This window comes from Impatiens glandulifera, chromosome 3, assembly GCF_907164915.1.
Source record: "Impatiens glandulifera chromosome 3, dImpGla2.1, whole genome shotgun sequence".
NCBI lineage: Eukaryota > Viridiplantae > Streptophyta > Magnoliopsida > Ericales > Balsaminaceae > Impatiens > Impatiens glandulifera.
In genome coordinates this window covers 21391116-21419094 of record NC_061864.1, presented here as the reverse complement: position 1 = coordinate 21419094, position 27979 = coordinate 21391116, and the positions used below count along the sequence as shown (strand labels likewise).

General features: G+C 35.6%; 1 protein-coding gene across 1 annotated transcript in view; it reads left to right on the top strand.

Moving 5' to 3' along the window:
* LOC124931444 (midasin-like) overlaps nucleotides 1-26549 on the top strand; it is a 33361-nt gene extending 6812 nt beyond the window's left edge. Inside the window, 60 exon segments of the mRNA XM_047471909.1 lie at nucleotides 1-228; nucleotides 230-1786; nucleotides 2790-2842; nucleotides 2931-3126; nucleotides 3245-3349; nucleotides 3467-3772; nucleotides 4995-5188; nucleotides 5273-5327; nucleotides 6144-6294; nucleotides 6468-6541; nucleotides 6670-6808; nucleotides 7275-7373; nucleotides 7457-7557; nucleotides 7662-7751; nucleotides 7841-7906; nucleotides 7983-8147; nucleotides 8250-8457; nucleotides 8545-9107; nucleotides 9190-10722; nucleotides 10835-11015; nucleotides 11178-11246; nucleotides 11599-11675; nucleotides 11758-12012; nucleotides 12293-12431; nucleotides 12504-12589; nucleotides 12697-12782; nucleotides 13685-13826; nucleotides 13931-14020; nucleotides 14196-14316; nucleotides 14385-14548; nucleotides 14836-14946; nucleotides 15167-15316; nucleotides 15430-15609; nucleotides 15724-15912; nucleotides 16002-16103; nucleotides 16189-16413; nucleotides 16495-16614; nucleotides 16992-17073; nucleotides 17160-17290; nucleotides 17373-17537; nucleotides 18076-18151; nucleotides 18230-18342; nucleotides 19244-19323; nucleotides 19450-19563; nucleotides 19998-20066; nucleotides 20166-20322; nucleotides 20567-20685; nucleotides 20804-20910; nucleotides 21018-21241; nucleotides 21327-21581; nucleotides 21733-21939; nucleotides 22019-22177; nucleotides 22264-22479; nucleotides 22564-22857; nucleotides 22937-25051; nucleotides 25172-25453; nucleotides 25545-25724; nucleotides 25836-25934; nucleotides 26080-26205; nucleotides 26299-26549. Coding sequence (XP_047327865.1) covers nucleotides 1-228; nucleotides 230-1786; nucleotides 2790-2842; nucleotides 2931-3126; nucleotides 3245-3349; nucleotides 3467-3772; nucleotides 4995-5188; nucleotides 5273-5327; nucleotides 6144-6294; nucleotides 6468-6541; nucleotides 6670-6808; nucleotides 7275-7373; nucleotides 7457-7557; nucleotides 7662-7751; nucleotides 7841-7906; nucleotides 7983-8147; nucleotides 8250-8457; nucleotides 8545-9107; nucleotides 9190-10722; nucleotides 10835-11015; nucleotides 11178-11246; nucleotides 11599-11675; nucleotides 11758-12012; nucleotides 12293-12431; nucleotides 12504-12589; nucleotides 12697-12782; nucleotides 13685-13826; nucleotides 13931-14020; nucleotides 14196-14316; nucleotides 14385-14548; nucleotides 14836-14946; nucleotides 15167-15316; nucleotides 15430-15609; nucleotides 15724-15912; nucleotides 16002-16103; nucleotides 16189-16413; nucleotides 16495-16614; nucleotides 16992-17073; nucleotides 17160-17290; nucleotides 17373-17537; nucleotides 18076-18151; nucleotides 18230-18342; nucleotides 19244-19323; nucleotides 19450-19563; nucleotides 19998-20066; nucleotides 20166-20322; nucleotides 20567-20685; nucleotides 20804-20910; nucleotides 21018-21241; nucleotides 21327-21581; nucleotides 21733-21939; nucleotides 22019-22177; nucleotides 22264-22479; nucleotides 22564-22857; nucleotides 22937-25051; nucleotides 25172-25453; nucleotides 25545-25724; nucleotides 25836-25934; nucleotides 26080-26205; nucleotides 26299-26331 — 13773 coding nt within the window. The 3' untranslated portion in view covers nucleotides 26332-26549.
* The last annotated feature ends 1430 nt before the right edge of the window (nucleotides 26550-27979 follow it).

The window sequence follows — 27979 nt, the reverse complement described above, 5'->3', positions numbered from 1 at the left end:
GATAATGAGGATTATCTTGATGTTTTGAGAAAAATGGTCACTGATGGAAAGTGGAAGAAGCTTCTAAATGGATTCCAGAAAGCTGTTGATAAGTTCAGTTTAGTAAAATCTGGATCAGGTAAAAAGCGGAAGAGGGGTTTGCGTCCTGAGGTAGAGAAAACCTGGAGTGTTTTCTCTATGAAACTTCAAACTGCTTATGCACAGATCAACGACTCTTCTGGAATGGTTTTTTTCATTCGTAGAAGGAGCTTTTGTTTCTGCTCTTAGAACTGGAGAATGGATTCTGCTTGATGAAGTAAATTTGGCACCTCCAGAGACTTTGCAAAGAATAATTGGTGTCCTTGAAGATGAAAATGGATCTTTCTGTTTAGCTGAAAGAGGAGATGTTGAACATATACACAGGCATCCCAATTTCCGCTTATTTGCTTGTATGAATCCAGCTACTGATGCCGGAAAGAGAGACTTGCCCTTCTCGTTGAGAAGTAAATTTACAGAGTACTTTTTTGATGATGTGATTGATGATAACGACCTGATTTTGTTTATTAATCAGTTTATGGATGATCAACATGCGAAAAACGGTGAGTTAGTTAAGAAAATTGCATCTTTCTATAAAGCTGCTAGGAAGATATCTGAAGAAAGGCTTCAGGATGGGGCCAATCAGAAACCTCAGTATAGTTTGAGGTCCCTTTACCGTGCACTAGAATATATTAGGAAGGCCAGAAGGAAGTTTGGATTTAATAGAGCTCTTTATGATGGTTTTTGTATGTTTTTTCTTACATTACTGGATACCCCTAGTGCTAAATCCATGAATCAGATGATTTTATCACATCTGTTGGATGCTAGCCCGCCCCCCAAAATCTCCTTTGAGAACTATGTGGTTGTGGAAAGGAACTGTTCATCTGTTGGGTTTGTTGAGAATTATGTCTTGACTGAAACAGTTAGAAAACATCTTCAGGACTTAGCACGGGCTATATTTGTGGGTAGGTATCCTGTTCTCTTACAAGGACCTACATCTAGTGGGAAAACTAGCCTTGTTCAGTATCTTGCTGCAATAACTGGTCATGAATTTGTTCGCATCAATAATCATGAACATACAGATCTTCAGGAATACCTTGGTTCTTACGTTACTGACAGCAAAGGGCAGCTTGTCTTTCAAGAAGGTGTTTTGGTTAAGGCTGTTCGTCATGGACATTGGATTGTTCTGGATGAACTTAACTTGGCTCCATCAGATGTTCTAGAAGCATTAAACAGGCTGCTAGATGACAACAGGGAGCTCTTTGTGCCTGAACTTCAAGAGACGATACATGCTCATCCTGATTTTATGCTTTTCGCAACACAAAATCCGCCCACAATCTATGGTGGGCGTAAGATACTCTCCCGTGCATTTCGTAACCGTTTTGTGGAAATTCATGTTGACGAAATTCCAGAAAAAGAGCTGAGTACTATTCTGCAGAATAGGTATAAAGTTCCTGAAAAATATGCGAAGAAAATGGTTGAAGTTATGAAAGAGTTACAACTGCGCAGGCAGGGCAGTAAGGTTTTTGCTGGGAAGCATGGATTTATAACACCGAGAGATTTATTTCGATGGGCGATTCGTTTCATGAGAAGTGGTGAATTCTACGAAGCATCGGGTGGAACTTCCTTTCTATCCAATGAAGTTTTGGCCCAAGATGGCTATTTTCTATTAGCAGAAAGACTTAGAGATGAGGGCGAGAAGAAGGAAATTCAAGATGTCTTGGAGAAGCGGTTTGGTGCCAAGCTTTCCGTAGATGATATATATAACCAGGTTTGACATCCTATCCATTTATCTCTCGTAATAAGGCCCATTAATATTCACTTTCTATCTGGTGTATTTTTAGCATGCTTATTAACTACACTTCTTAGTATATGTCTATATAGGTCTCAGTGTTCCCAAAAATGTTCACATGTTACAAAAAGTAGACTAGTTTCCTTGTCCTTTACTCAACTCATCAACCCCTGGCTTTCTACGAGTCGTTAACATTGATTGTAAAATTCCACTCCATGTTGAAGAACTTAAGATTAACGTCCACTCTGCTCATAACAATCTTAATCTACCTTGCGCATAGATTATCAAATACCTTTCTGCTGACTGCCAATAGTAATGAGATCATTTTGTATATCTAACCACATGGAATAAGCTATTGCCTGTTTCTTATCAACGAAAATGAGTCTCATTTTTGCAAAAGACCGAAGCTTCATTTCATTGGAACTATTTTGAAGTTTCTTTCTTAAGCTTTGACATTTCCCCAATTAGACAATGATGATATTTTCCTGCTAAATACATCCTCTCCAGTCAAGGCAAATCAATCCATCTGATATTAACCATTAAATATGGAGAACTAATTCATTTGATAATCACAATAAATGTGGAGAACGCCTTCATTTTTTTTCTGATTTATAGATTCATAATGAGATTTGTCTGCTAAGCACCAAGGACCATACCAATTCAAGGTGGACACATACTTACACCAGTTCCTTCTGCAATCCTAGTCTTATATCCTGTATCTGTCAAGTCCCATAAAATTATAAAATGGAATCCTAATCTTTAAATTACACCATTATTTATTTGAACTCTTTTTTCTAATACTGAATGGTCAAGATTGTGGGTTGTTATAATGAGAAATGAGGTTTACTCTTGGCTTTTTGTTTAAAGGATCTTGGTCAATATATGTTTCATTCTCCTAGGCCTTCAGAGCAATTGGTGCATTTTTGCATGCTTCTAGTTTTATCTTAACTGGATCTTCCACTAATTATTCTGCGATGATCAGAAACATGGAGGAAGAGATTTTAAGTCGGAGAGCTGCTCTGCAAATCCTGGAAAGTATGCATCTTTTACAAAAAATCCATAACATGGATTCTATTATTCAACCTTCTTAAATCACTTACAATTTCCATCCTTTTTACTGTAGTGTTGTGTGGACAAGAAGTATGTGGAGGTTATACTTCCTAATAAAGAGGTGCTATGAAATGCGTGAGCCTGTCCTCCTGATTGGAGAAACAGGTGGTGGGAAGACAACTGTCTGCCAATTGCTCAGCACAATGTTAGGTTCTGATTTACAAATTTTGAATTGCCATCGGTACACAGAGACTTCCGATTTTCTTGGGGTTAGTTGTTCTAGTTGACTTGTTTATAGGAAATGATATCTCTATATTCAGATGTTGTAATATTCCTATTGAAACTTTATCACAACTTACAATCAACATATTTTCATTTTTTGAACAGGGATTCCATCCGATACGTGATCGATCAAAAGTTGCACTGGATTTCAGTGAACTTTGTGAAAAGTTGATGCAATCAAAGCCCTTAGTCTGCTTTCCCGAGGATGCTGTATGTTTGTGCTGCATAAATTAACATAGTCTCCATTTCCAAGTTTTATGCATCCTCTGTATTTCTTTTAATCATTATATGGATTATAAATATGCAAACACATATTTTTGTTTGCAGAGAATCCCTACCGATATTCGTCAAGCTTCTTCAACTATCGAAAAGATAGATTTTATATTGAATAGCTACAAGCAGGGTCGTGTTGCACATCCTGAAGTTTCACTTTCTGACCTTAATTTGTTGGAACAATTGAAACAAGTTCTAGCTGAACTGCAAAAGAAATCGCTGACTATTTTCATGTGGGAAGATGGTCCTCTTGTGCAAGCCATGAAGCAGGGAGATTTATTTCTTGTTGATGAAATTTCCCTTGCAGATGATAGTGTCCTTGAAAGATTAAACAGTGTCTTGGAACCAGAAAGGAAATTGGTATGTTTATATACTTCTGAGATTTGTTGTTAATCACTTCAACATAAGTAATCTGTTAATATTGGCTGCATTCTGAAACTGGATTTCTTGTTGTTTCAATACACACAGAGAAGAACTAAAAAGAGCTACGTTTTGTTTGTTTTGTTCTTTCAAGACTATTGTTTTGTATTGTGTTTTAATTTTAATAGATTAAATTACGGCTCTTTGTAAAAGGATGTTGTGCATAAGCAGGGCAGAATTTTTTTACTTCAGTATATCATAGTATGATAATAAGTTTGTGAACCTTTAAATAGTTACAAGATATCTATAACATTTGTAAAGAAGGTACGTATTATCCCAATGTCAGCAAGCTATTAATTTTCATAAACAGGCCCTGAAACTTCACATAATAGAACAATTACAAATAAGGTCCTAAACATTGAAAAGGTAAAAAATAGTTTAAAATTTTACATTTATGCTAGTGATATATAACATATTCTGAAGGGTATGTCTTTTTTGCTATCAATTGGTGTTGTTCAACTCAGCATGTGCTATTTGTGATACATTTATAAAATTTCGTTTGAATTGAAGTAGGCAGTGATGATAGTATTAACAGTTGGGCTAGTTTATGAGAATCACCTGTTTTTTTGATTTGACTCCTCTTATATAACAAGGCAACTGTAATTATCTTGTCAAAGTAGAAAGTACTGGAGAGAGGGGAAGAGAGAAAGAGGAGGGGAGAAAAACAAAGGAGAGGGGAGTGGGGGAGGTGTTGAAGAAAATATTTGGGCATCGAAGTTGCTTAGTTGTAGGTTGATTTGTAACTCTATTACAAGATTTTGAGTTTTTCTAATGTTGAAGAGTTTATTTGAGTTATCAGCCAAATTTTGAGACTTATTCGTACCTTTTTCTGTGTAAAAATTATTTTTGCTAGGAATATTTTTTTTTATGATCAATAGTCCTTATGCAAACTTTTGGACTATTTAGTTGTTAAAGTTTAGGAATTACTTAAACTTTACATCTAAGTTCAGTTATTTACTTTTTTCCCCATAGATGCATGTTACATTAACTCGTCTAATATCTTCTGTTCTTTTCTTATCGCACTTCTTTTTCTATTTTATGAGTAACTTTGAGTTTGAAGTGACCGCCTTTTTTTTGTTATTCAGTTCTATGTTTTTGAGTTAAGTTTTTTCTTCTTCTTGATCAATTGGCGTGTCTCTTCACTTCCTTTACTATTCTTTAGGCACTGGCTGAGAAAGGGGGTTCTGATCTTGAAGTAGTAACTGCTCATGAAAACTTTCTACTCCTTGCAACAATGAATCCTGGTGGTGATTACGGTAAAAAGGAGCTGTCTCCAGCCCTCCGAAATCGTTTCACTGAAATATGGGTCCCCCATGTTGGTGATTTAGATGAGCTTAGAGATATAGCTTTATGGAGGTCAGAGATTAACTATACTTGTATTTGCAAACTGATGGTTAGGTATGTATGGTTTCAGAGTGTTCTTTACATTTTGATTTGCAGGATTCACAAGAAGGAACTATCATGCATTGTTGAGCATATGCTGAACTTTTGGAAGGTACACAATATTATTCGTTTTATGTGACTTTGTATATGGATTCAACTTATTTGATTGAGATATCTTTTTGTTCCTTTTTTCTGTACATCCGGTGCATGATCATGTTTTTACTTCTCATGAATTGGTACTTTCTTTGTCCTTTTTATTGCCTTTGTAGGGTTTAGGAGGTGTTATTGGTTTCACATTATTTGTATGAAAACATATATGAAGGTTAATTTAAACCAGTCAGGTTTTAAAACTTTAATTTACTTTGCAATTATTATATGCCCTGCTTTTTCTCTTAGACAAAACAAAGAAACATAAGATGCTTTTGTTCTTAGAGAGATTAAAGCATGTGACACAATAGATGATTGATGACATTATTCTGAATTCTTTATCAAAACACTGAATAATTATGCATCTTTTTCCTGTTTAAAGATAACAAAATGGAGAAAAAAATGCCTACATCTTCTGCAGAGATATTTTATTAAAATAGAAGTACCAATAACAGGCGGGAGTGAAATATGATCTCAAGGGACTACTTAAAATCGCATATAAAATAGACATCCTTGTTATTGGGCTGTCATGCTTTATTTGTTTTTTCAATACCTTACCGTGGGTTGATGAGTTCTTCTTATAAGCCTCCACTGACTGTAGCTTATTATGCATCATAATATTACTGAATGAGAAAAACAAGCTCTTTTTGGTTTCTGAGTATCTTGACTTGAAAGTTTGACAGAATCTTGAGCTGTCATGTGTGTCAAAATGGGTGTCTTATGGTCTTCTTGGATGTGTCAATACGTTCATTAAATTTTACTTCAATGATTCTGCTTGCAGTGGTTCAATGAGTTACAAACAGGAAAGGTTCTGACAGTCAGAGATTTATTATCTTGGGTTGATTTTATAAATTCAACTGAAGGGAGTTTACAACCAGAAGTTGCATGCTTGCACGGGCTATTCCTTGTGTTGCTTGATGGCCTAAGTTTAGGTATGTTTTAGTTTCCAATTAGGTTGAATATGAAATATCATTTCAAAATTGGAATGATGTATAGGTATTTATCTCTTTTAATTTTATCCCGTTTAGGAGAAAATAAAGCTCTACTGCCTCATACATTTTTGCTATTTCACCCTTGTCATTCTGTTTGTGTTTTTCTAATTCAGGAACAGGGATAGTGGAAACTGAGGCTGGAGAGTTGAGGGAGAGCTGCTTTTCTTTTCTTTCTGAACAACTAAAGGTATTCCAATATCCAGATAAAATGACACTTTTTTTTCCATGTTATTCTTAATGAAGATTTATACGTCACTTTATTGACATGGTGATTACCATTTAATTGAGAATTGCATGTCTTTTCCTGTTAAACAGGTTGACAATTTCAGTTTGCTTGACCCAAGGCTTTACAGTGTAGAAAATTATGACTGTGGTGATCTTGGACATAATCCATCATGTGATCACATGGAATGTGATGATGTTTTTGGAATCAATCCTTTTTTCATCTCCAAAGGTAGAGTACATTTCCTTCTTTCTCATCTCCCTGGAATAAAAAAAATGGAAAATATCTGCCTTGCCTTTGTAGTAGAGTTTAAAACAGTTGTAATTCTTTTGTCTATGACAGAGATCTCTAATGCTATATTTACAGTATACTTTCCATTCTGTCCATGGTTACCTTGATTCTGTTGATACTGAAATAATACATATCTTCCCATCTCTCCTTCTTTGTGTATTGGTTAACTCCTAATTTGAGTTAACTACCATCTGCTCCATAGTTTTTCAGAGGAATCAGAAATTCTTCTTGTGATTTTCCTGTTATGTGTATTTTTGGGTTCAATGTCATAGATTTATCAGCATGAGGACTTAAAAGACATACGGTTTTAATCTTTGCAATTTGGTGTCCTGCATGGATTTGTTGCCCTTCTTGTTCTTTGTATTGCCCAGGACTCTCTTCCTCATGAATATATGTGTGGATGCAGGCAATGCGCCACTTGACGCTGAGGGTTTTGAGTTCTCAGCAAAAACTACACGCAAAAATGCCTTAAGAGTGCTGCGAGCTATGCAGCTACAGAAGCCTGGTAAAGATTCACTACACCTTGTGGTTGCATTGGTATCACCCGTTTATTCTTCTGGATAATAACATCTTCAATATGCTTTCTAGTTTTATTGGAAGGAAGCCCTGGTGTTGGAAAAACAAGTTTGATTATGGCTCTTGGGAAATATTCCCAGCATACGGTTGTGCGAATAAACTTATCAGAACAGGTAAAATTCTGAGTATACCTAGTTTCTCCTTGTACAATCTCTATAAATCTTTCTCGTCGTAGTTATATGATTTTGGTAACAATCTTAAAATTACAATTATGCAGACTGATCTGATGGATCTATTAGGTTCAGACCTGCCTGTTGAGAGTGATGATGGGTTACAATTTGCATGGTCAGACGGAATCCTTTTGCAGGTTTTAATTCTGTGACTTGGTAATCCTTTATGCCATTATGTTGGAAATTGACAGAATTTAACCTGTCATATTTTTCCTATATTGTGTAGGCTCTCAAAAATGGGTATTGGGTCTTGCTGGATGAGCTTAATCTTGCTTCACAGTCAGTCTTAGAGGTGTGATTTTCTCTTATATCACTTGATGCTCCAAGTGTATATATCTTGCACACGGTTTGATCTATTTTTGTTTCAGGGTTTGAATGCGATCCTTGATCATCGAGCTGAAGTTTTCATCCCAGAATTAGGTATTACCTACAAGTGCCCACCATCCTTCAGAGTGTTTGCATGCCAAAACCCATCTTATCAGGGTGGTGGCCGTAAGGAGCTCCCAAAATCATTTCTAAACCGTTTTGCGAAGGTATTGTTATTAGGGAATGTATTTTATCTTAACACAATTGTTTAAATTTTATGATGCTTAACATAATATTATATACTCACTGATGCCATCCAATGATATCAGGTTTATGTAGACCAGTTAGCTGAGGAGGACTACAAATTCATATCTAGTTCCCTTTTCCCATCAATCTCAGAGTCATTACTTGACAAGATCATTCATTTTAATAAGAGGTTATGTGAAGACATTATGATATATCGCAAATTTGGCCAAGGTGGTTCTCCTTGGGAGTTTAACCTTCGGGATGTGGTTCGTTTGTGTCAGCTCATACAAGGTTTTGTATCTTGTTTTGTTCTTTAAGATTTCTTAACAATTCTTACATTTCATTTTTTTAAATCTATCACGCATTATCTAAATTTAGGTGCTCCTCAAAGATCAAGAATTGATTGCTTCGTCAATACAATTTACATCAAGAGAATGCGTAAAGAGACCGATCGAAAAGAAATTCTGAAACTATTCTTTGAGATATTTGGAGTGAAGCCATCTTTGAATCCCTATCCTCGGGTGCAGCTTACTCCTGGCTATTTGATTGTTGGAGATACCCGTATTGAAAGAAGTCATGTTCAATTATCAAAAGCTCTTAGTAGTGAGCTAAAACTTTTGCCTGGGATACGCCATAATTTGGAGGCTGTTTCTACTTGCGTGCAGCAAGGATGGTTGTGTGTATTGGTTGGTTCTCCTTCATCTGGAAAGACCTCAATAATAAGGCTTCTTTCAGAGCTCACAGGAAATGTTCTAAATGAACTAAATCTTTCTTCTGCGACGGACATATCTGAATTACTTGGATGCTTCGAGTTACAGCAAGAAGACAGCTCTAGAAAGTCTCATTCAGCAAAATTTGAATGGGTTACTGGGGTTTTAGTAAAAGCTGTGGAGAATGGAGAGTGGATTATCTTGGAGAATGCAAATCTTTGCAATCCTACAGTTTGTACTCTCACCTATTTTCAATCTATTGCATCTATAGTTGAGTTATTATCTGAATCTTTAAACTATGTGCTAAATGTAGGTTCTTGATCGAATCAATTCTTTAGTCGAGTCACGTGGATCAATCACAATTAATGAGTGTGGAACTCTAGACGGGAAGCCTAAGGTTATCCATCCACATCCAAAATTTCGGATGTTTCTGACTGTTGATCCTAGTTATGGAGAGATCTCGCGTGCAATGCGAAACAGAGGAGTTGAGGTTTATATCATGCCTCCTCATTGGCTACTAAACAATGCTAGTGATGATAATCATCATGTTGATGAGCTTAATGATGTACGTCAGTTTCTTATCCTCTCGGGTATTCCTTTCGATTCGGTGGTAGACTCAATGGCGAAATCCCACTTGTACACCAAGAATGAAGGATTGTGTCTAAATGTCAGCATTACATATCTTGAGCTTGGTCGGTGGGTACAATTATTAAAGCAACTTCTTGCTGGCGGTGGTCAATTAGTATGGAGCCTCCAGATTAGTTGGGAATATACATATATTTCATCTCTAGGGAAGGCCAGGGGAAATGATATCTTATCATATGTGATGCATACTTTTCTGTCTGTACCCAAGTTCTATGTAGTTTCTGGTTCTCCATGTCTTCCAGGGGGCTGGCCTTCACCACTACAAATTAGAGATTTTGTTCAATATTCAAGAGAAGCTTGTATCAGACAGAACTGTATGTATCTGGAGTATATTGGTGCGCAGGGTGCATCTTCTATGCATTGTTCACCCCACATTAAGAGGCAAATGGGGCCTTACCTAATGGATATGAAGATGTTGAAGACATCCTTGTTTCCGAATTCAGATCTTTCTCATCATGGATCACAGGAAGACGGTGACTTGGGGCTAATGAAAAGGAGACTTATGTTGGCTGCAAACTGGACAATTGAACAAGCCACCGAACATGATCTTCCGCTTTATCTTCATTGGTTCAGTTGGTTTGCGCTTCAGTTAACACCAGATTCTGGAAATTTCTTTAATTCTTTTCTCTCTTCCTTACAAGAGGAGTTGAATCATCCTATTTGGAATTGTATTTTCCAATGCCGTGGCAAGCTTCTGTCTCATCATAATGTAGATCTTGAATCCTGGCCTATACCTATGCTGTCCTTGGAGTTAGTTGATTTATCAGACGATAAAATATCACAATCTACTGACTCTAATAACATGCTAGAATCTCAAAATGAACTCCTGAACTCAATAAGATGCATTAGCTTGTTAAGGGTTACATTTCAACAATGGAAAGCTGAAGAAGAGGGATGCCATATTAATTTCCAGCCGTGGAAAGTTGACAGTTTGTTTGAATATAGTGACAAAGATCAGTGCCTGAAACGTTTTCTTTTTGCTCTACGAAGACTGGAAGAAAAACTGCTCAATGGACTAGTCCAATCACCAGAGTTCAGTTCACTGGTTCAGCTTTATGCTGGGCTTATTGAAGAGCATGTATCATTTTGGACATCTATTACATCAGGCCAGAGTGAGAATTTACAACTGTCATGGCATTCTTTGTTGAAAAGTGCTGAAAAATTGCAATACCTTTTTCCAGATGAAGTTGTTGCCTTGTTGGTTAGTTCACAAGCTATATTTTTGTTCTTACCATATTTTATTAGCTGCACTATTGTTTCCTTTTTCTGCATTAAATGCTGAGTTTTGTAATGCATGGATATATGCAACACAGATGGAGAGCAAAAGGCTGAAAGGAGAAACTTCATGGGGTCACTATTTGCAGAAGTCTCTACTGTGGGTACATGGAGGTCATCCACTTGTAGCTTCTTCGTCTGTTATGCATTCAAATCAATCCCAGCTTTTGCGACTTTGTGAATCAGTCTGGCCGAATGATGCAAAGAAGAGAAACAGTGGTGTGTTTTTCATATTTTTGCTTTGCTCTAACTTGCTATCCTCTCTTTCAAATAAAATAAATGCTATGATATGATTTTGACTCTCTTGTATTTTCCTATTAAAATGATTGTGTTTGTACTGAGATAATGTACTCCCCAAACGGGGTTCAATGTCTGTTTTAGCTACAGATGAGAGCTTTATTACAGGTGCCGTGTCTTCTAGTCCTGGACTTCGTCGACTGGCTTTGGAAGGTAATATATTAAATAGTTTTGGACAGTTATTGAAATAGTTTGATAAGGTTCAATTAAAAATTTATATTAGTTGTGATACAATTATATTTAAATTTGGAAATTTCTTAGTGTGACTGTCATATATCCAATTTTTTTACTTAACGAATTAAGTGGTTAATTCAATTCTCTTATCAAACTAGCTTAACAGGAAAGTGCTGTATTATTTTCTAATTTAATGTTGAACGCAGTTACCAAAAATAAGTTAACTCTTGAAAGTTTGTTAGAAAAAGGGTGAACTATCATGTATTTAAACTTTATAGATGTCAAAGATTGAATCTTGAATGTCACACAAACCATGGTCTTTTTCATGTAGGTATCAGTATGTCAACATATGTTATGACAAACATTGAGGAAAGTGACCCTGTCGATCAACTGGAGGAGATGTACCAGGTTTATTCCTAATATACTCACGGTTTATATTTTTTATATTTATTTTTTGCAATTCTCATGTGCATTATATTTCTTCATGTAGGTGCTTGTTAAAAGACTAGCACATGAAAAGGACCAGTTGAAAGCTGTTTCAGATGCCAGCAAGTGCACTACTATGTCTTTGAAAAATTTAACTGCGTGTTGCATATTGTCACCTAAGATATTGTGCAGAAAGTTTGGGTTTGATGGTTGGCAGGATACACGTCCCATAGTTGAGAAGGCAGCCTTTTTGTTTGATCTGCAACTACTTAAGAAGCTATCAGATTTTGTTTTGGTCAATGGAAAAGAGGGCTCTCCTGTAAGCTCACATGATCTTTCTTAATTTCAGTTAATCATGTGCTTTTATCTGGCAAGATCATTGTCAGTTTTCTAGAGAGTTCTAATTTTGTATTCCAAAGGTTTTAGCTTGTCGACTCAGATAGACGCCATTCTTACAATACTTTATTACGCTGTTGGGAATTATTTTGGGTTCTTCTTTCATGCTTTAATCTTTTATCACGATTGAACTCACGAGTTCTTTTTGGAACATATGTATATTTCTCACTCCTCTTGGGTCTCATTGTTTTTCTTCATTGCAGTCGGATCCATCTACTTTATCTGATCAGCTGGAATTTTGCCTGAAGTTTTCACTGGACTTCTCATCACGACCTCCAATTACTCTTGCACCGCACCAGAAGATTTTATGGACACTTGATGTTTTAGCAACACCAAATGAAGGTCTGTAAGAATGTTAACTCAGTTATTTTCCTTTGTTTGATTGCCAACTAGTTTTCATTCCATTGGTTACAGAAAATATCAAAGTTGCTAGTTTCGTGCTTGAGATGTGGTTTTGTTGGCATTCATTGATATGGAGTCTCCAGCCTTCTGAAACTAAGGTGTGAATTAGTGTGATATCATATTTGTTTTTATGTATTTGGACAGTTATGAACTCTTGTAAAATTTCCTTTGTTTTTGCCTGACATAATAATGTTACCTGTTTCAGGGCATAGCCAATGTTAATATTGAGGGCATGCTGCTACCAGATGCACTTTTCAAGCCCATAAGATTTTCCACTGCCAACAGGATTTTGTAAGGAACTCTTTGGCATCTGTATACTTCTTATTTTATTATTTTAGTTGTTTTTTGAATGTTCTGATCATGTTAAGTACTTCCAACATGAGAAAAAAAATGTAAAATTAAGCCTTTGTTATGCATTAAATTTTATAAGGTGTACCTTTTCTTATCTTATTGGCTGTTATTTTGATCTGCCTTGATCTATTGAATGGGTAGGGATCTTGTAGATGTTAAAAAACAAATGATGTGGTGTTCTGCTGTAAGATCAAGAGTAAAAGTTAGAAAAAAAGAATAAAAAAGTCCGAAAGTGATATGGACGATACCTATCTTATTGTAGGTTATAGGCTGAGCCAATTTTGTGTGTGTTTTTTTTGTGATCCGGGTATATTGTGGGTGGTTAGCACGGCTACCTACAGTCATGACCCCCCTTTTAAATGAGATTGTTCTTAATTGGAATCAAACCTGAGACTTTTGGTCTCTTAGTTAAGACCCTTACCACTTGAGCTACCCTGATGGGTTGAGGCATTTTGTGTTTAAGAGAAACTCAAAATGATTTTTAAATATTTTGAATTGTTTTTAAATGGTTTGATTGTTTTTAAATGGTTTGATTGTTTTTAAATGGTTTGATTGTTTTTTGTGTCATTGTTAGGGTGTGTATTGTGTGTTTTTCATGGATTTCTTGTATTTTTTTATGATTCTGACATGTCTTTTGTTGTTGTGCTTGAACGATGTTTTTACATGTAAGCAGAGAAATAACTCTGTTTTTTCCAAACAAAATAAGAAATCAATTTAAAGCCATTTGCTTCTAACTTTATATGGGTGTAATTTATCCTTCTGTAATATCTTAGTTATGACTTGTCTTTTAGTGCATCACAACCTTGCTTCTAACTTATTCAAATGTATTTCTCTCTATTCAGGCAAAGTGAACCTTCTGTCAATGAGTACCCATTGTATTGTTGGAAGCTTAGACTTGCTTCACATTATCTCTGGAGAAGTTTTCTACCAGTGACCGATGTACAGAACGATCTCTATTGTGCTGCTATCTCTCTCTTCCAACAGGTATTGTATATCCTTCTAATAGACGATGACACTGATAATGTTTGTTTTTAATTTTTGGAACACAATGGCTTTGAGTACTGACAATGTAATGTTATTTTCTCCAGATTATATATGCTCATCAGAAGTCATTTTGTGCTGATGATTTTATCTTGATCAAGTCAATTCTTTGTTCATCGCAGAAAGAATTTAAAACGGTACATAAATTTATTTTCGTAGCCATCTGTGTATGCAAACATTCTAATGATATAAATCGCTGAATTTGACACGACATATCCAAGCTCTATATTGTTGGTAGTAAAATGGCTCTATGTAGGTAAATGATATGCAATTTGAGTATGTGGTAATTTTGGTTCTTTCCTTTGGTGTCAGCAAAATGATATAAAGAAGTTGCTTTCTCTTCTCAAGTCATCAAGCCACCCTGGATTTGTTTCATTGGTGGAACCGTTTCTCAAGCCAACTTTGAATGAGTTGTATCTTAAGCGCTCGTCGGGTAAGTGCAGTAGACTTTCACATGAAATCTAACAACATTTGATCTTTACTGTAAATTAACAACATCAGGAATTGCAGACTCAATTTATGGGCTAGGATGTGCCTGGTTGCATATAGGGGTAATTCGTTATCATCTCTTGATATTGTGTGATGATATGGATCCTACTGTGAAGTACTCCTCCAAGTACCAGAAGTTGCTTGAAAATATTGCTTTGTTGGAACTTGATATCAAGGTATGGTTTGCTCTAGTTGTTCCTGTTCAAATTTTATAGTACTTATCTTAGTGAATTATTGGATTTTAACAGAAAGAAGAATCAATATTAAATTAGAAACTTTATAGATCCCATGATCTAGAACTCCCCTCTTTTGAACAAAAAATGTGGAAGTGTATAGAATTTAGATGGAACAGGTTAAAAATTTAGAAAAGTTTAGCTTATTTTTATTCTTCTTGAGTTTCTTACGTTGCTTCACCTTGTTGGATGTCTCATTCGGATAAACTTTCTTAATGTACATCTCATAGGTACGAGAGGAATGTGTATTTTTGGCTGGATCTTTTGCCCGAAGGGAAGCAGAAGAACAAAGAACAAGATTGGCAAATCTAAAAGATGAGTGTAGAATGTTCCAGAGAAAGGTTTGCTACTTCTATTTATTATATAAATTTTCTGTGATGCATATATTATGATATGAATGAGCTCTTTTTTTATTCGTAAGAGACTAGATTGATTGTTATCTCACAACTGTAGCCCTAAAATTGTTGTCTTGAAGTGGTTTTAGATTATTTTCTGTCTGCATTTTGTCCAGTAATTTATTATCTACATCCAAATGTGGACTCATTTAACTCATTCACTCAGGTTGTATACCGGTCTGATCCTGGGAAATTTCTGGAGTTAAAAAATCTCTGTTCTGAATTTCTAAAGATGATCATGCCTTCATTTGACTCGATCAAGAATGTCAAAAGCATTGATACACAGATTTTAATGGAACAAATGCGCAACTGGCAGGTAGTTACTATGCTTCATTTGATTCTTCTTTACACTTTTATTCTTCTGATATCGTATAATTTTTGCCTACTTCAATTAGTTATGATTGTTCTACTTTCCTGTGGCTTACTCAGGTGACATCAAGCAACTTCATCAGCCGCTTATCAACTGACTATGCTGCATACATTGATATAATTCAACCTGTTCAGATAGCAGTGTATGAAATGAAACTAGGTTTGTCATTGGTTCTTTCTAGTGCCACTCAGGAAAAATATCTTGAGAGGATTGGCATGGGAAATTTGAATCAGGTTAAGGTATGATTCATAAGCCACATTCTAGTTGTCCTCACTGTCTTGATTGTCTGATATTATTAATTACATGGTCTTCCTATATGCTTTATCACCAGCTTTCATTGTTTTGCCTGACAGGAGTCCGTATATGCATTTGTGAGATTTCCTCGAGGCTGTGCATTGAAAACTCTCTCCTTTGACTTTGACTTGATCAGTGAGGGAATGATTCCTTCCCGTCACATTGTTTCTCCGATAAGCGTAAATGAATTGGATGTGAATTTGCTAGAAAATATGGTTGCTTCTATTGATGTCCATTCAGATAATAAGGTCTGTGTTCTTGTGAGAGATCTCTTTTTTCACGTAATTCTTGGTTATTATATGACCTCTCTTCACTATATTCCTTTTAAATATAGCAGGAGTTAATTCTTCCTTTGAAGGCTGATATTTATCAAAACATCCTTCTTCGTGCTGCACACTCTATTGCTGATGCACAATTAATGGATGATGAATCTTTTGCTGTAAGAAACATTACATACTGTTCTCATGCATCTCAAATTTCAAATACAATGTGTTCTAATTGATCATATTTACTATGTGAAACAGTTTCTGGAGAACACATTTGAAAAGTTTGCAAGCCTTTGGGTGGATATGAAAGTCCAAATAAAAGCTAGAGAAACTGATGAAGCTCGGCAGTACATATTTAAGCCTCGTGCATTTAACATCGGTAAGATCATGGAGATTGATAGGTCAATTAAAGACAGTCCGTTTGGAGACGAAATGTCTTCAGAATGGCAGGATCTGATTTCTGAAGAGGAACTGGATGCGGAGGTAACGATTTTTGTGGATGAAAATGTACAGTATTTCCTCCTACTTAGAGCTACATTCTGATGCCATGCTTCCTTTTGACAGAATGCTCATGAAGAAAATGATACTCTGGAAGACGAATGGAAATTTATCGAGGAGTCTTTACTGAACAACCTTGTCAACACCCACAATCAGTTATTTGGGTCAAAGGATCTTCTGCACGCTGTATGAATTCTCAAAATTTTTAGCTCTTGTACTTTCTGCACTGTAAATGTTGCAGTAATATTTTTTTTTATCTAAAACATGTTCTTGATTCTTAGCTTTTTCTTGCGTACCTGGCAAGTTTGGTAATGCTCTGCCTTCAAAGGGTATTTGAAATGGATTTTATAATTGCAAAAAAAATGTTTTTCAACTATATTGAAGAGATGGAAGTGGGGAACTAATCTCCTGTTGGAACACATTCTATACTTTAACTTACAATGGAATGATAAAATTACAGATATTAATAGGGTTTCCATTTTAAGATCTTACGGACATTCTTTCCCCATTTTATGCTGTTTTGATTATATTTCCAGCTTATATTTTGTTGTTATCCCAATTAGGTCGGGAACTTTAAAGTGTCTGAAGCTGAGAGATTGACATCCTTCTTGGGCTCTTACAAGTTGGGAGAAAAAATGAGCACAGGTGATTCGTCTTGAATTAAGAGATGAAAGCTGCAGATCATAGTGTTATTGTGTTTAACCATATTTATTTCCATGCCATCTCTGCAGATATGAATGGCCTAATATACTCCAATTTGGATGCTATACTTGTGCCAGAGCAAATGCTCCATCTTTGCTTGGAGCATGAGCAAAAATTCAACATCTCATGTGGTTTTGATCGCCCATATAACTTTTACAAGGTTAATAACTTCTCCTGTCATGTATATGCTCCCATTCAAATTGATGGGATTCTTACAATTTTTTTGTTTGTGCATTGTATAGGATGCCAATGCTCCTGAGTTTTCTAAGATTGTGGAGCCAGTAACTGCTTTACAACGGTCTATAATGACTCTTATGACTGAATGGGATAACCATTATGCTCTTCAGACAATAAAGGATATAACTGAGAAAATATTGGAATTTCCTTTGAGCACTCCTCTGCATAAGGTAGTGAATTTTAACAATTCATTTTTATATCATATACATCTAGTAGAGGACCTTAAATGCATGTATCAAAATGAGACAAGAAATGTGTATCAAGTAAAAAAGAATGATTTTATGATGATGCTTTAAGTTAAATCACAAGAATATTGACATATATCTCAAAGTACTGCAAACTATGTTTTATCTACTAATATTATATGCTTCATTTAGGTTATTTTGTATCTCTTTGTTATCAACAGGGTTGCTTGATCTTTGGTGCATGGCTTTTAACTTCTTTTTTTATGTTCAAATCAGTTATTGTTTTAGGTTCTAGAAGTGATTCATCCCTTCTAACATTTTCTTTTCCCTGTTATGCTTCAGAAGTTTGACAAAAACTGAATTCTGTACATCTTTGCTGGTAGATTCCGATTGATTGTTTTTTTCCTAGCCTGCATTTTTGTTCTGGGTTCTTCTGTGCATATATTATCTTTTTGTGTCAATAAATGTATTGACCTCTAAATGATGATATGAATTTTGCTTTAACACTTCTTTCTTTGGGAAGGCTTTGTCTGGCCTGCGGTTCCTTTATAACAAGGTTCGAGGGGTTCAAGAAACAGTGGCGAAGTTTCCCTTGTCAGGTATGACATATGGTTCACAAAATAAGCTTTTAGTGTGAGACATGAATTTGCATAACATATATTTTTTTTTTCTCTCAGGCGAACTAGCATCTATTATTCAACTTGCATCCTCATGGCAGAAATTAGAATATGAGTATTGGCCTGCCATGTTTGATGAAGTCGAGAAGCAATTTGATGTTAATGCTTCAAAGGTATTACTGAATTTGCATAACAATTTGATGTTACTCACCTTTTCCTTTACATGAGGATGATACCTGAATTACTTCTAGAAATGAGGTAGTCAATTACAATCAAATAAAAAATATATCAATCATATATTTTCTAATTCTCAATAAATCAACAACTTAATTGATTTTTAACGGAATCTTTCCTTTTCGGATTGAGCTGACTTTTGTGATGTATTTTTTACACTTTACAACAATACGGTGAAGGAAGATTCAAACTTGACATGCTATTGAGGAAGTTCTGCAATTGGTTCCCATTTTGTTTTTTACTTATGCTTCCAAAATGTAGAATTGGGATAATTGTGTGTTAGTGTTTTTTTAAAGAGGTCAGCTTTTTCGTTGGAATAAAAGGAAACCCAAGAAGCGTTCAAAGAATTACAAAGTGAAGGAGCAAGGCCCTAGCTAAATGGCAATTGTGTGTTATTCTTATGCCATAGATTTCCTTGGATAACCTCATTGGATCTTTATCGCTTAGCTATTATGCATTTAAGAAGAGATAATTATTATTCTTAATAATTAGGACATGCCTTTAAAGATAAGGCTCTATCTAATTAATGACAATATTTCCACTCCCCCTTGATGGGACTGTACAGACAGTGCATACCCAACTTGTCATCTAGCTCGAAACTTGATCTTGGCAAGGCTTTTACGAAAGGGCTAACAAACTTTTGTCCTAGGTCTACTAAAATGTTTTAAACACTTGGACGCTAATTAGAAGATGCTTTTTTTAATGCAAGTTTCTTTTTATTTCTTACTGGTTCTTGTGCTGATTCTGCTGGCTATATTGTGAATATACACATTACTTCTCCAACTAGTGGTATATTATGCGCAGATGATAGTGACATGTTGGCTCTTTTTTCTCCTGCAGTTATGGTTTCCTCTGTACTCGGTGCTTAAGCAGAAGCACAGCAAGGATCTCATTGAACATAATAAGATAACTATCGAGAGGTCTTTCTCTCTCCCCCTCTCTCTGTCTCACCCGTGTTCCCCCACCCCCACCCTTCCATAGTTATCTTGCTAACTCTTCTGATTTTTCTTAGTGCATGTCTATGTTCTAACACAAAAAAATTGCAGTTTGAAAGCGTTCATGGAAACATCCAGTGTTGGTGAATTCAGAAGACGCATTCAACTTCTTTTTGCTTTACATGGATATATCAAAGCTGGAATTTGCAGAGGGCTCTTCTCAAGGTATGCCTTAGTTTTTTTTGGAAGCTAGCATGACCCGCACTTCAACTTATGCGTTCTAAGTAGGAATCGAACACGTGACCTTTGATTTCTTAGGCACCGACTCTTGCTACTTGAGCTACCCTAGTGGGTTTCTCAAGGTATACCTTAGTAGTTTACTTTAGTTTAAAACTTAACTGATTCATATCAGTATTCTAAAAATATATATTATTGTTCTTTGCAAACATAAAATTATTATTGTATGTTGGATTAGAGTTATTCCTCAACTTATAAGTGAATATAAATATCTTAAGCATAGCATCTATCATTTGATTTTTGTTTTCTTATCTTTCTCCTTGTAAGAAGTAATTTGGGTCTTTGCTTGTGTATTATTTGTCAGTTTTATGTTTGGTTTTTTGTATATCAGATGCTTAAAGTATATATTTATTTCTGCACAGCTCATATTATGAGGAAAATTTGAAGATCATGTACAATATGTTTGGGTTCTATGTGCAACATTTGCCTGTGTAAGTTTCTGGATTTGTTTTTTTTTATATCTCTTACTTCTGAATTAGATATTTTCTCAAACTTTAGCATTTGATTTAATTTTTTATACCTTCTTGCAGAGTGTTGGAGCATATAGATCTCAACAAAAAAACTATTCAATCTGAACTGAAAAAAGTTCTAAAATTATGTAAATGGGATCATCCAGAGAGGAGTATGTCCGTTGATGACTCAAAAAGGACCAAACAGAAACTTAGAAAGCTCATACTAAAATATACTGTAAGTAATCCATTTTATTTTTACTCTTTATTTTGCAAGTATTATCCATCTTCTAGTACATCTGTATCTCAGTGCTGGAATGGTTATTCTGACCTAATTTATCTTCTATGAATTTAGCATTTGGACTCACATTCTTAGCTTCTGAAATGATATCTGACATAATTAGACTTCTAATATTTTTTAATTCAGTTACATATTAAACATAGACATTAATCATTAAAATATTTTACTATTTTTCGAGCAGGATGTACTCCAGAAGCCCATAATGCTTGTGATCAATCAAGAAGCACTAAAAAGGGGAATGACTGTGCAAACTTCACCCAAGTATCCGATTCCGGACTTGTCAATAAGAGCTGAAGAAAGGTAATTAAGCTACTTTTACTAGTATTCTTACTATTACATAGACATTAATCTTTAAAATATATAATTATTTTCTCTAGCCATAAGGATAAATACCTGAACAATCTTTTGTACTGCTCAGGTTTTCTTGGTTCTTGGAATGGAAAACAAAAGTAACTGAGAATTTGCAATACTTGCGGTCTGGAAGAAGTCCCGATTTTGAATTTTTAAATACTTGTTTAAAAGACGGTAAGTGGCTACTTCTTTTTTTTTTTATTTTTTTTCTCTCAAATTCTTCAGAAGATGGTAGTTGTGTGTGAAGGGATTGAGTTTTAAACTTGCTTCTGGACCTGCAGGTTCTTTGAGTGAATGTTTCACTTCAAACTCTACCTGCATAACACTCAAAGAGGAGAATCTGGGAATCTGGACTACAATTGACAGCATCTTGCAAACTGCAGTGTCTTGCAATGATCTATGGATTGGTGAAGGAAAGAGTTTAGGCAAGAGAAGGGCTTTATCTGAATTTTTGAAATTACTGGACTCTTGTGGTTTGTTCAAGCATCGGTCCTCTCTCATTAAGGTATCAAAGTACATATACTTCTTGGAGACTGATTTTTTAAGAATTCAAAATTAAGTACTATATTCTCTTCTTTTGGACGTCTCAGGATCAGGAATTGGATCAGTCAAGTTGGTGGCTATTTCAGTCTTCTTATGATATAAGTCATTTGCTACCAACACAAGATGGTCTGCCTTCCGAAGAGGATATTTCTGCTGTTCTTAGTCAAGCTCTGAGTCTTCCTTCTGAAAATGTTGCTGGCTTATGGGAAGCAACAAACAAGTACTATTTCAGGAGCATTAGTTCTGTGAATAACCTGTTGTCGGTTTCCCTGAATTTGCACAAGGACTTCACTAATGAACAGGTATTGATGTTGGCAAGATATTTACGTTTCAGAATTCTTCAATTTAGTTTCTTGCAACTGAGCTGCATACGCTTACTTCGTGGATTATGTATAAATAAATTGTCGTAAAAATGAAACAAGTAATTTGATTAGATCTCTATTTTTTATGTAGGTTCTCCGGTCATGTTCTTTCCTCAATCACCTTGTTGTAATACAACAAGAGAATCGTGCCGCTGCCTATGGTTTTGCTGAAAAACTGGGACATTTGAAGAAATGGGTTTTGCATTTTGAAAACCTATATTCCGGTTCCCAAAGTGACGGGAACTGCCCTTTTGCTGAGAAACAACATTTAACTTTTCAATGCATGTGGCAGCAAAAAGTAAGATTTCGCATATAAAGGGTGTGAATTATGTTATATGAGGATACATATTTTATTCTGCTCATTCTCTTTTTTGCAGCAAGTATTCGATAGCTTGTGTTCCATGACGAGTGAGGAGTGTCTACTACTAAAAATGGTAGAAAACAACCATTTGGCTACCTGCGAGTCTGTCAAAGTCGCAGCACACAGTACTCGATTGTTCATTGAAGAATATCTACCAGTTTTTCAAAGATCTAAGGTAGTCTAACCTCATCACTTTTTAAGAGATCTTGAATTAATTTTAAATTTACCTTTTTATTTATTATTATGTCTTTGCTTTGGCAGGATTTACTTGATACTTACCTCCTTGGCCATAACCGAATGCTTCCATCATCATCGGCTTCACTCCATCCCTATGGAGTTTCAAAACAAATGGAACTGTTGGTTCTACAGAATTTCAGGGTGGTAGAAATGTTTGAGAAACAAGTTTATGAGATAGACGATCATCAAGCATCGTTTAAGAATGCTTTACTACTTTGCTACCAAGACATATTCGACAAGGTCGGTATTATTAGTCTCTTATGATAATTCCTAACTAAATTCTCTTATGAATTTTTAGGGTTGACCAATTTTATCTTTTTCCAGGTCAATTTGATATCATCAGAGTACTATAGTAATACAAAGATAACAATTTTACTAGACGGAGAGAAAAGCATTGCTTCATCTGACGAACTTGAAGCAGCATATGATGAAGCTCTCAAGGAAACTTATAATCATATGATAGATGTATTCAACTGCATAGAGTCATGGAGTACTGATCAAACCGCTATTGACTCCCATGGAAATATTACTTTATGGAAAGATTTATTCGAATCCCGATTAACAAACCTGAACTTGGATTCCTTAAACAAAACGATAACGAAGTTGGTTTGCCATGCTGTAAGCTATATTCCCTTGACAATTTTTTTTTTAAGATTATTTTTTCTCTTTTCTTACCTGATTTTGTTTTTGGCTTCAGGGGAAATTGGTAAACCATTGCGCTGAAGGGAGCCGCTTCCATAGTATTGTTGGAGTACATCTGAAACATGTGTTCTTGCTTTTGGAGTCGTTAGTGAACTTGGGCGTCGGTCTTTTGGATAACTTTCAAGATATTCAAAGGACGGTTTCCTTAATGACATGTTTACTGGCTAATATATTTGCTTCACTATATACTAAAGGGTTTGGGCAACCATCTGAAGATGAGACGACAGAAGCAGGTGATGGGAATTCACAGGAGGCTAAAGGCACTGGTATGGGAGATGGAGCAGGAAAAAACGATGTTAGTGATCAGATAACTGACGAGGATCAACTTCTTGGGGCATCAGACCAGCCAGACGCAAAAGAAGATGGTTCTAATCAAGTTCCAAATGATAAGCCTAAAGGAATTGAAATGGAACAGGATTTTGAGGCCGATACTTTCAGTATGAATGAGGAATCTGGGGATGAGAACGATGAAGATGATGAAAATAATGAGGAAGAGCAACTGGATTCAGTGATGGACAAAACAGGTTCAGACAATGAGACAGTTGCTGAGAAATTATGGGATAAAGATGAGGATATTGAAGAAAAACCAGAAAGTAAAAAGGAGAAGTATGAAACGGGACCTTCAGTCAAAGACACAGATTCCAGCAATCGAGAGCTTCGAGCAAAGGACGAAAACGATACTAGCCATGAAGACAACATGGATGCAGACGATTCAAATCCTGACAAAACGAATGATGGTGTTGACGATGATGATGATGATAATGAAAATGAAGATCGTCTTGATGGTGACGAGACACCAGATGATATGAACATTGATAAACAGGATGCTTTTACAGATTCTTCAGGTTTGAAAATTGACGAGAATGATCAAGTTCAAGAAGAAGATAAGATGATAGATGAAGAGGAGAAAACAGAACCAATGGAAGATGCCAATTTGGATGAAAACGACGAGCCAGGTGAGAATATAGTAGACGAGGATGATAAAGCCGTTAGTGCTGATGAATACGAAGAAGGCGGAGAAAATGAAAAAGGGAATAAGAATCTCGATACAGATGAACCAGTTGAGAATAATCCAGAAGAAGAGAGTACAGAAATGGACTTGGTTGACGAGAAACCATACCAACCCAGTTTCAGAAACCCTAGCACTAACATGACAAGTGCCGAATCTCAACCTCAACCTATGAACGACTCATGCGAAGCCGGTGCTACTGATTCCATAGCAGAGACAAAATGGTCTTCCGGAAGTGAAACTCAGAACGATTTCGCCCCTACGAAAGGACCAAACGCATCTGACATTGAAAAAACGACAACCGATCCGTCTGACACTGGAAAAACGAACGATCAACCTCAAAATCAGCCATCTCAAGATTTACCGTCACAAAAAATGCAATCAAATCCTTGTCGTAGCATTGGAGATGCGCTAAAGGACTGGAAAGAGAGAGTCAGAGTGAGTGTTGATGTTCAGGAAAATCAATTAGAGGATCAGTCGAATATTATGGAAGAAGATAATGTAAATGAGTATGGATATACTCAAGAGTTCGATAATGGAACAGATCAGGCTCTTGGACCTGCAACTACCGAACAAATGAACAATGAAATAAGCGGCGAGAGGCCCGATGGAGACAGTAAAACCGGAGCTGAAAGAGACGACGAAATTGCACCCGTTCAAGCTGACAAGAACGAAAACAAGCCCCAGCCTCCTAAGAACTCTGCATCGAGTCTTTTGAGCAAGATGAACGAATTGCAGAAGAACCCAGAAGGAACAAGTGACGTGGCGCCTGATTCTGACGCGTCTGACGGGAATAGAATCGATGGGAGTCGATCTGAGAGTTTGGTATCGATGAAGAAATCCTTTCTGAACGACGACATTCGTCAATTTACTGATCTTTCGCTCGATGATGATGATCGTGATCTGGGGAAGGCTAATGAGGAGCAAATGAATATTGGAATGATAAACAGTGAGGCTGTTGCTCTTTGGAAGAAATACGAGATGAGGACATCAAGATCGTCTCAGGAGTTGGTTGAACAGTTACGGATGGTGATGGAACCGACTCGAGCTAGCAAGCTTCAGGGCGATTACAAAACTGGGAAAAGGATTAACATGAAGAAGGTAAGGCCCTTATTTGATCTTGTGTTACTTTTTCTTTAAAAAATTAGACTACCTTTAAGATGATTTGAATGATTTAATGACGAAACATTTAATTTGTAATTTTTTTTTCCGGGATGACAGGTTATACCTTATATAGCGAGTCACTATAGAAAAGATAAAATATGGCTGAGGCGAACACGACCCGATAAACGAAACTACCAAGTGGTGATTGCTATGGATGATTCTCGAAGCATGTCTGAGTCGCATTGTGGAGATGTTGCTATTGAGGCTCTTGTGACAGTTTGTCGAGCCATGTCTCAACTAGAAGTGGGTGATCTTTCGGTTGCAAGTTTTGGGAAGGAGGGGAATATTCAATTACTTCATGAGTTTGATAAGCCATTCACCCAAGATGCTGGTGTCAAGGTTAGTGATAGATTTTTATTTGCTTTTTATTCTTATTTGCTTTTTATTTATTTGTTTTAAATTTCTCTTCCATGTAAAAAAAATGTAACAGGTCATCTCAAGCCTGACATTTAATCAAGAAAATACAATAGCTGATGAGCCAATGGTAGATCTCTTGAGGTATTTGAACAACATGCTTGATTCTGCTGTGGTTAGTGCAAGGCTTCCATCTGGTCAAAACCCCTTGCAGCAGCTTGTTCTGATCATCGCCGATGGTCGCTTCCACGAGAAGGTATATAAACTGGATTATTTTTTAAATATTATACTATGTGATTGTAATAATAACCAATTCTTAATAATAAAACTTCAATTTTGCTCAATGTATTTTTGATGTGTTCTTCAGGAGAAATTGAAGCGTTATGTGAGGGATGCCATAAGTAGAAAGCGAATGGTGGCATTCTTGCTAGTTGACAGCCCCGAAGAATCCATTATGGATCTCGAGGTAACAAACTCTCTTCTCTTTATTTGGAAATACCGGAATCCAGAAATGTATTTTTAGAAACTAAACTTATTTAGACTGAAACATAAATTATAAGTGTTTCTTTTGAACCATTTTCCCCTTATTATCGGATGTTGATTACTTACAGGATGCATCATTTGTAAATGGGAATGTGGAGTTCTCCAAGTATCTTGATTCTTTCCCGTTTCCTTACTATATCGTGTTGAAGAACATCGAAGCATTACCCAGGACTCTGAGTGACTTACTAAGACAAGTAAGTTGGAGTAATAGTTTTTGCGAGAATATCTTAACAAATGTAGAGGTTTTCTTGTATCTGATTCAAAATTATATATATTTTTTTTTGCAGTGGTTCGAGTTAATGCAGTACTCGAGAGAGTAGTTATATAGAAAAGAGGCGTAAAAAGGAACCAAACCAGGTCTTCCATGACAATTTTGTTAGGTGGCGAGAGTGATTATATATAGAAGATTCCTTCATTGTTTCTTTCTTCTCCCTTTGAATGGGATTTGTTATAGGAGAGGAGAGCATTAAATTTTGACCAAACTGAATTTTTGATGATTTTGAGTTTTCAATGGGAAACCTTAACTTTTTACGCCAAATCACTTATAAGTTCTTTTACATTTTTTAGGGTTTTTTAACATCAAATTTTTCGGTCACAAGAGTATGGGAAATGAGTTTTTGTTGTTTGACACTAACTTTTGAATGATTACATCAACCAATCTATATACATAAGAACTTTAGAATTAAAAATACCAAAAGTACTTATTTAACAATTCTCTTCATTCTTTTTTTAATTTAATCTATAATATCTTGTAGAAAGTAGGGTTTAATTAAATAGATATATGATGAGTAATCATTCTGACAAAAGGACAGACACAATCATGTTTCATGAAAGTCCGACCTGTAAAAACTTAACTTTTTAAGGAAACAAATTGCCAGCCAACCAACCAACATGTGTCTGGACTTGGGATGTATTTGACGACATTAGACACCTTTAAGATTAGTTTAAATTAACAAAAACAACATTTAAAAAACATCAGTATATTGGCCAATAATTTTATAAAGTTATGTCTGTTTTGTACAAATCATCAAACAATATCACAAAACAATGAATCTTATCAAGTAAAGAAATACATTTGTTGAAGAATACATTTAATGTTTATGACTTCCATGTAGGGCTAGCGATTCAGTTTTGGTATATTGGCCCGGTCGGATAAACGTGTTAGCGGGTTGAACGATACTAAGTGACATGTTTGTATATTATTGGTTCATTTAAAAAAAAATAAGCATAAGTGATATATATATTTATTGCATGAAAAAAATACAATAATAGTTAACAGTTGATAAATAGACTTAACAAAATATCAAAATTCTTAAAACAAACAAACATAAGAAAAATATATCATGTAGATGAGAAAAAAAAAGACTTTTTGTATATATGTCGAAAATTCTTTCATTTCCCCTCCATTTTATCCGTCGAGTTATCTTGATTCAGTTCAATTGTCGAGAATTTGTTTCGTCAACTCACTCAAATTCACCAAAGTGAGAAGTAGGTTTTGAATTGGTTGAAGGTTAAGCTTATCCCAAATAATTGATGAATCAATTTTTTTTTTGCATTTCATTGCAATCCAATGTGCGTCAGAGTTGAATTCTCTGTTAGTTCAAGCTATTTTGAAACCTTTGTTGATTTTAGACATTTAAAAATATCTATTTTTATTGGTCTCGCCAGTATGTGTTCACCTTTGATGTTTTAAAATTTTTATTAGTCAATTGATAGTAAGAAAATATGATAACATCATTGAGATATAATTCTTTCGCCATTTTCGTTGCCAGTTTTAAATTCTCCATTTCAGCAATGTGATATCAACACCCTCAAAAGATTTTGTTCCTCCTGTAATAATTTCTTCACTTGACATGCATAATATCAGTGCAACATAATTTTTTTTCGAACTCAAATTGATGGCCCCGTTCACATTTGCAATGAATTATTTGGGTGAATCTGTTTTTGTGCTTTGCTACTGTTCTTTCA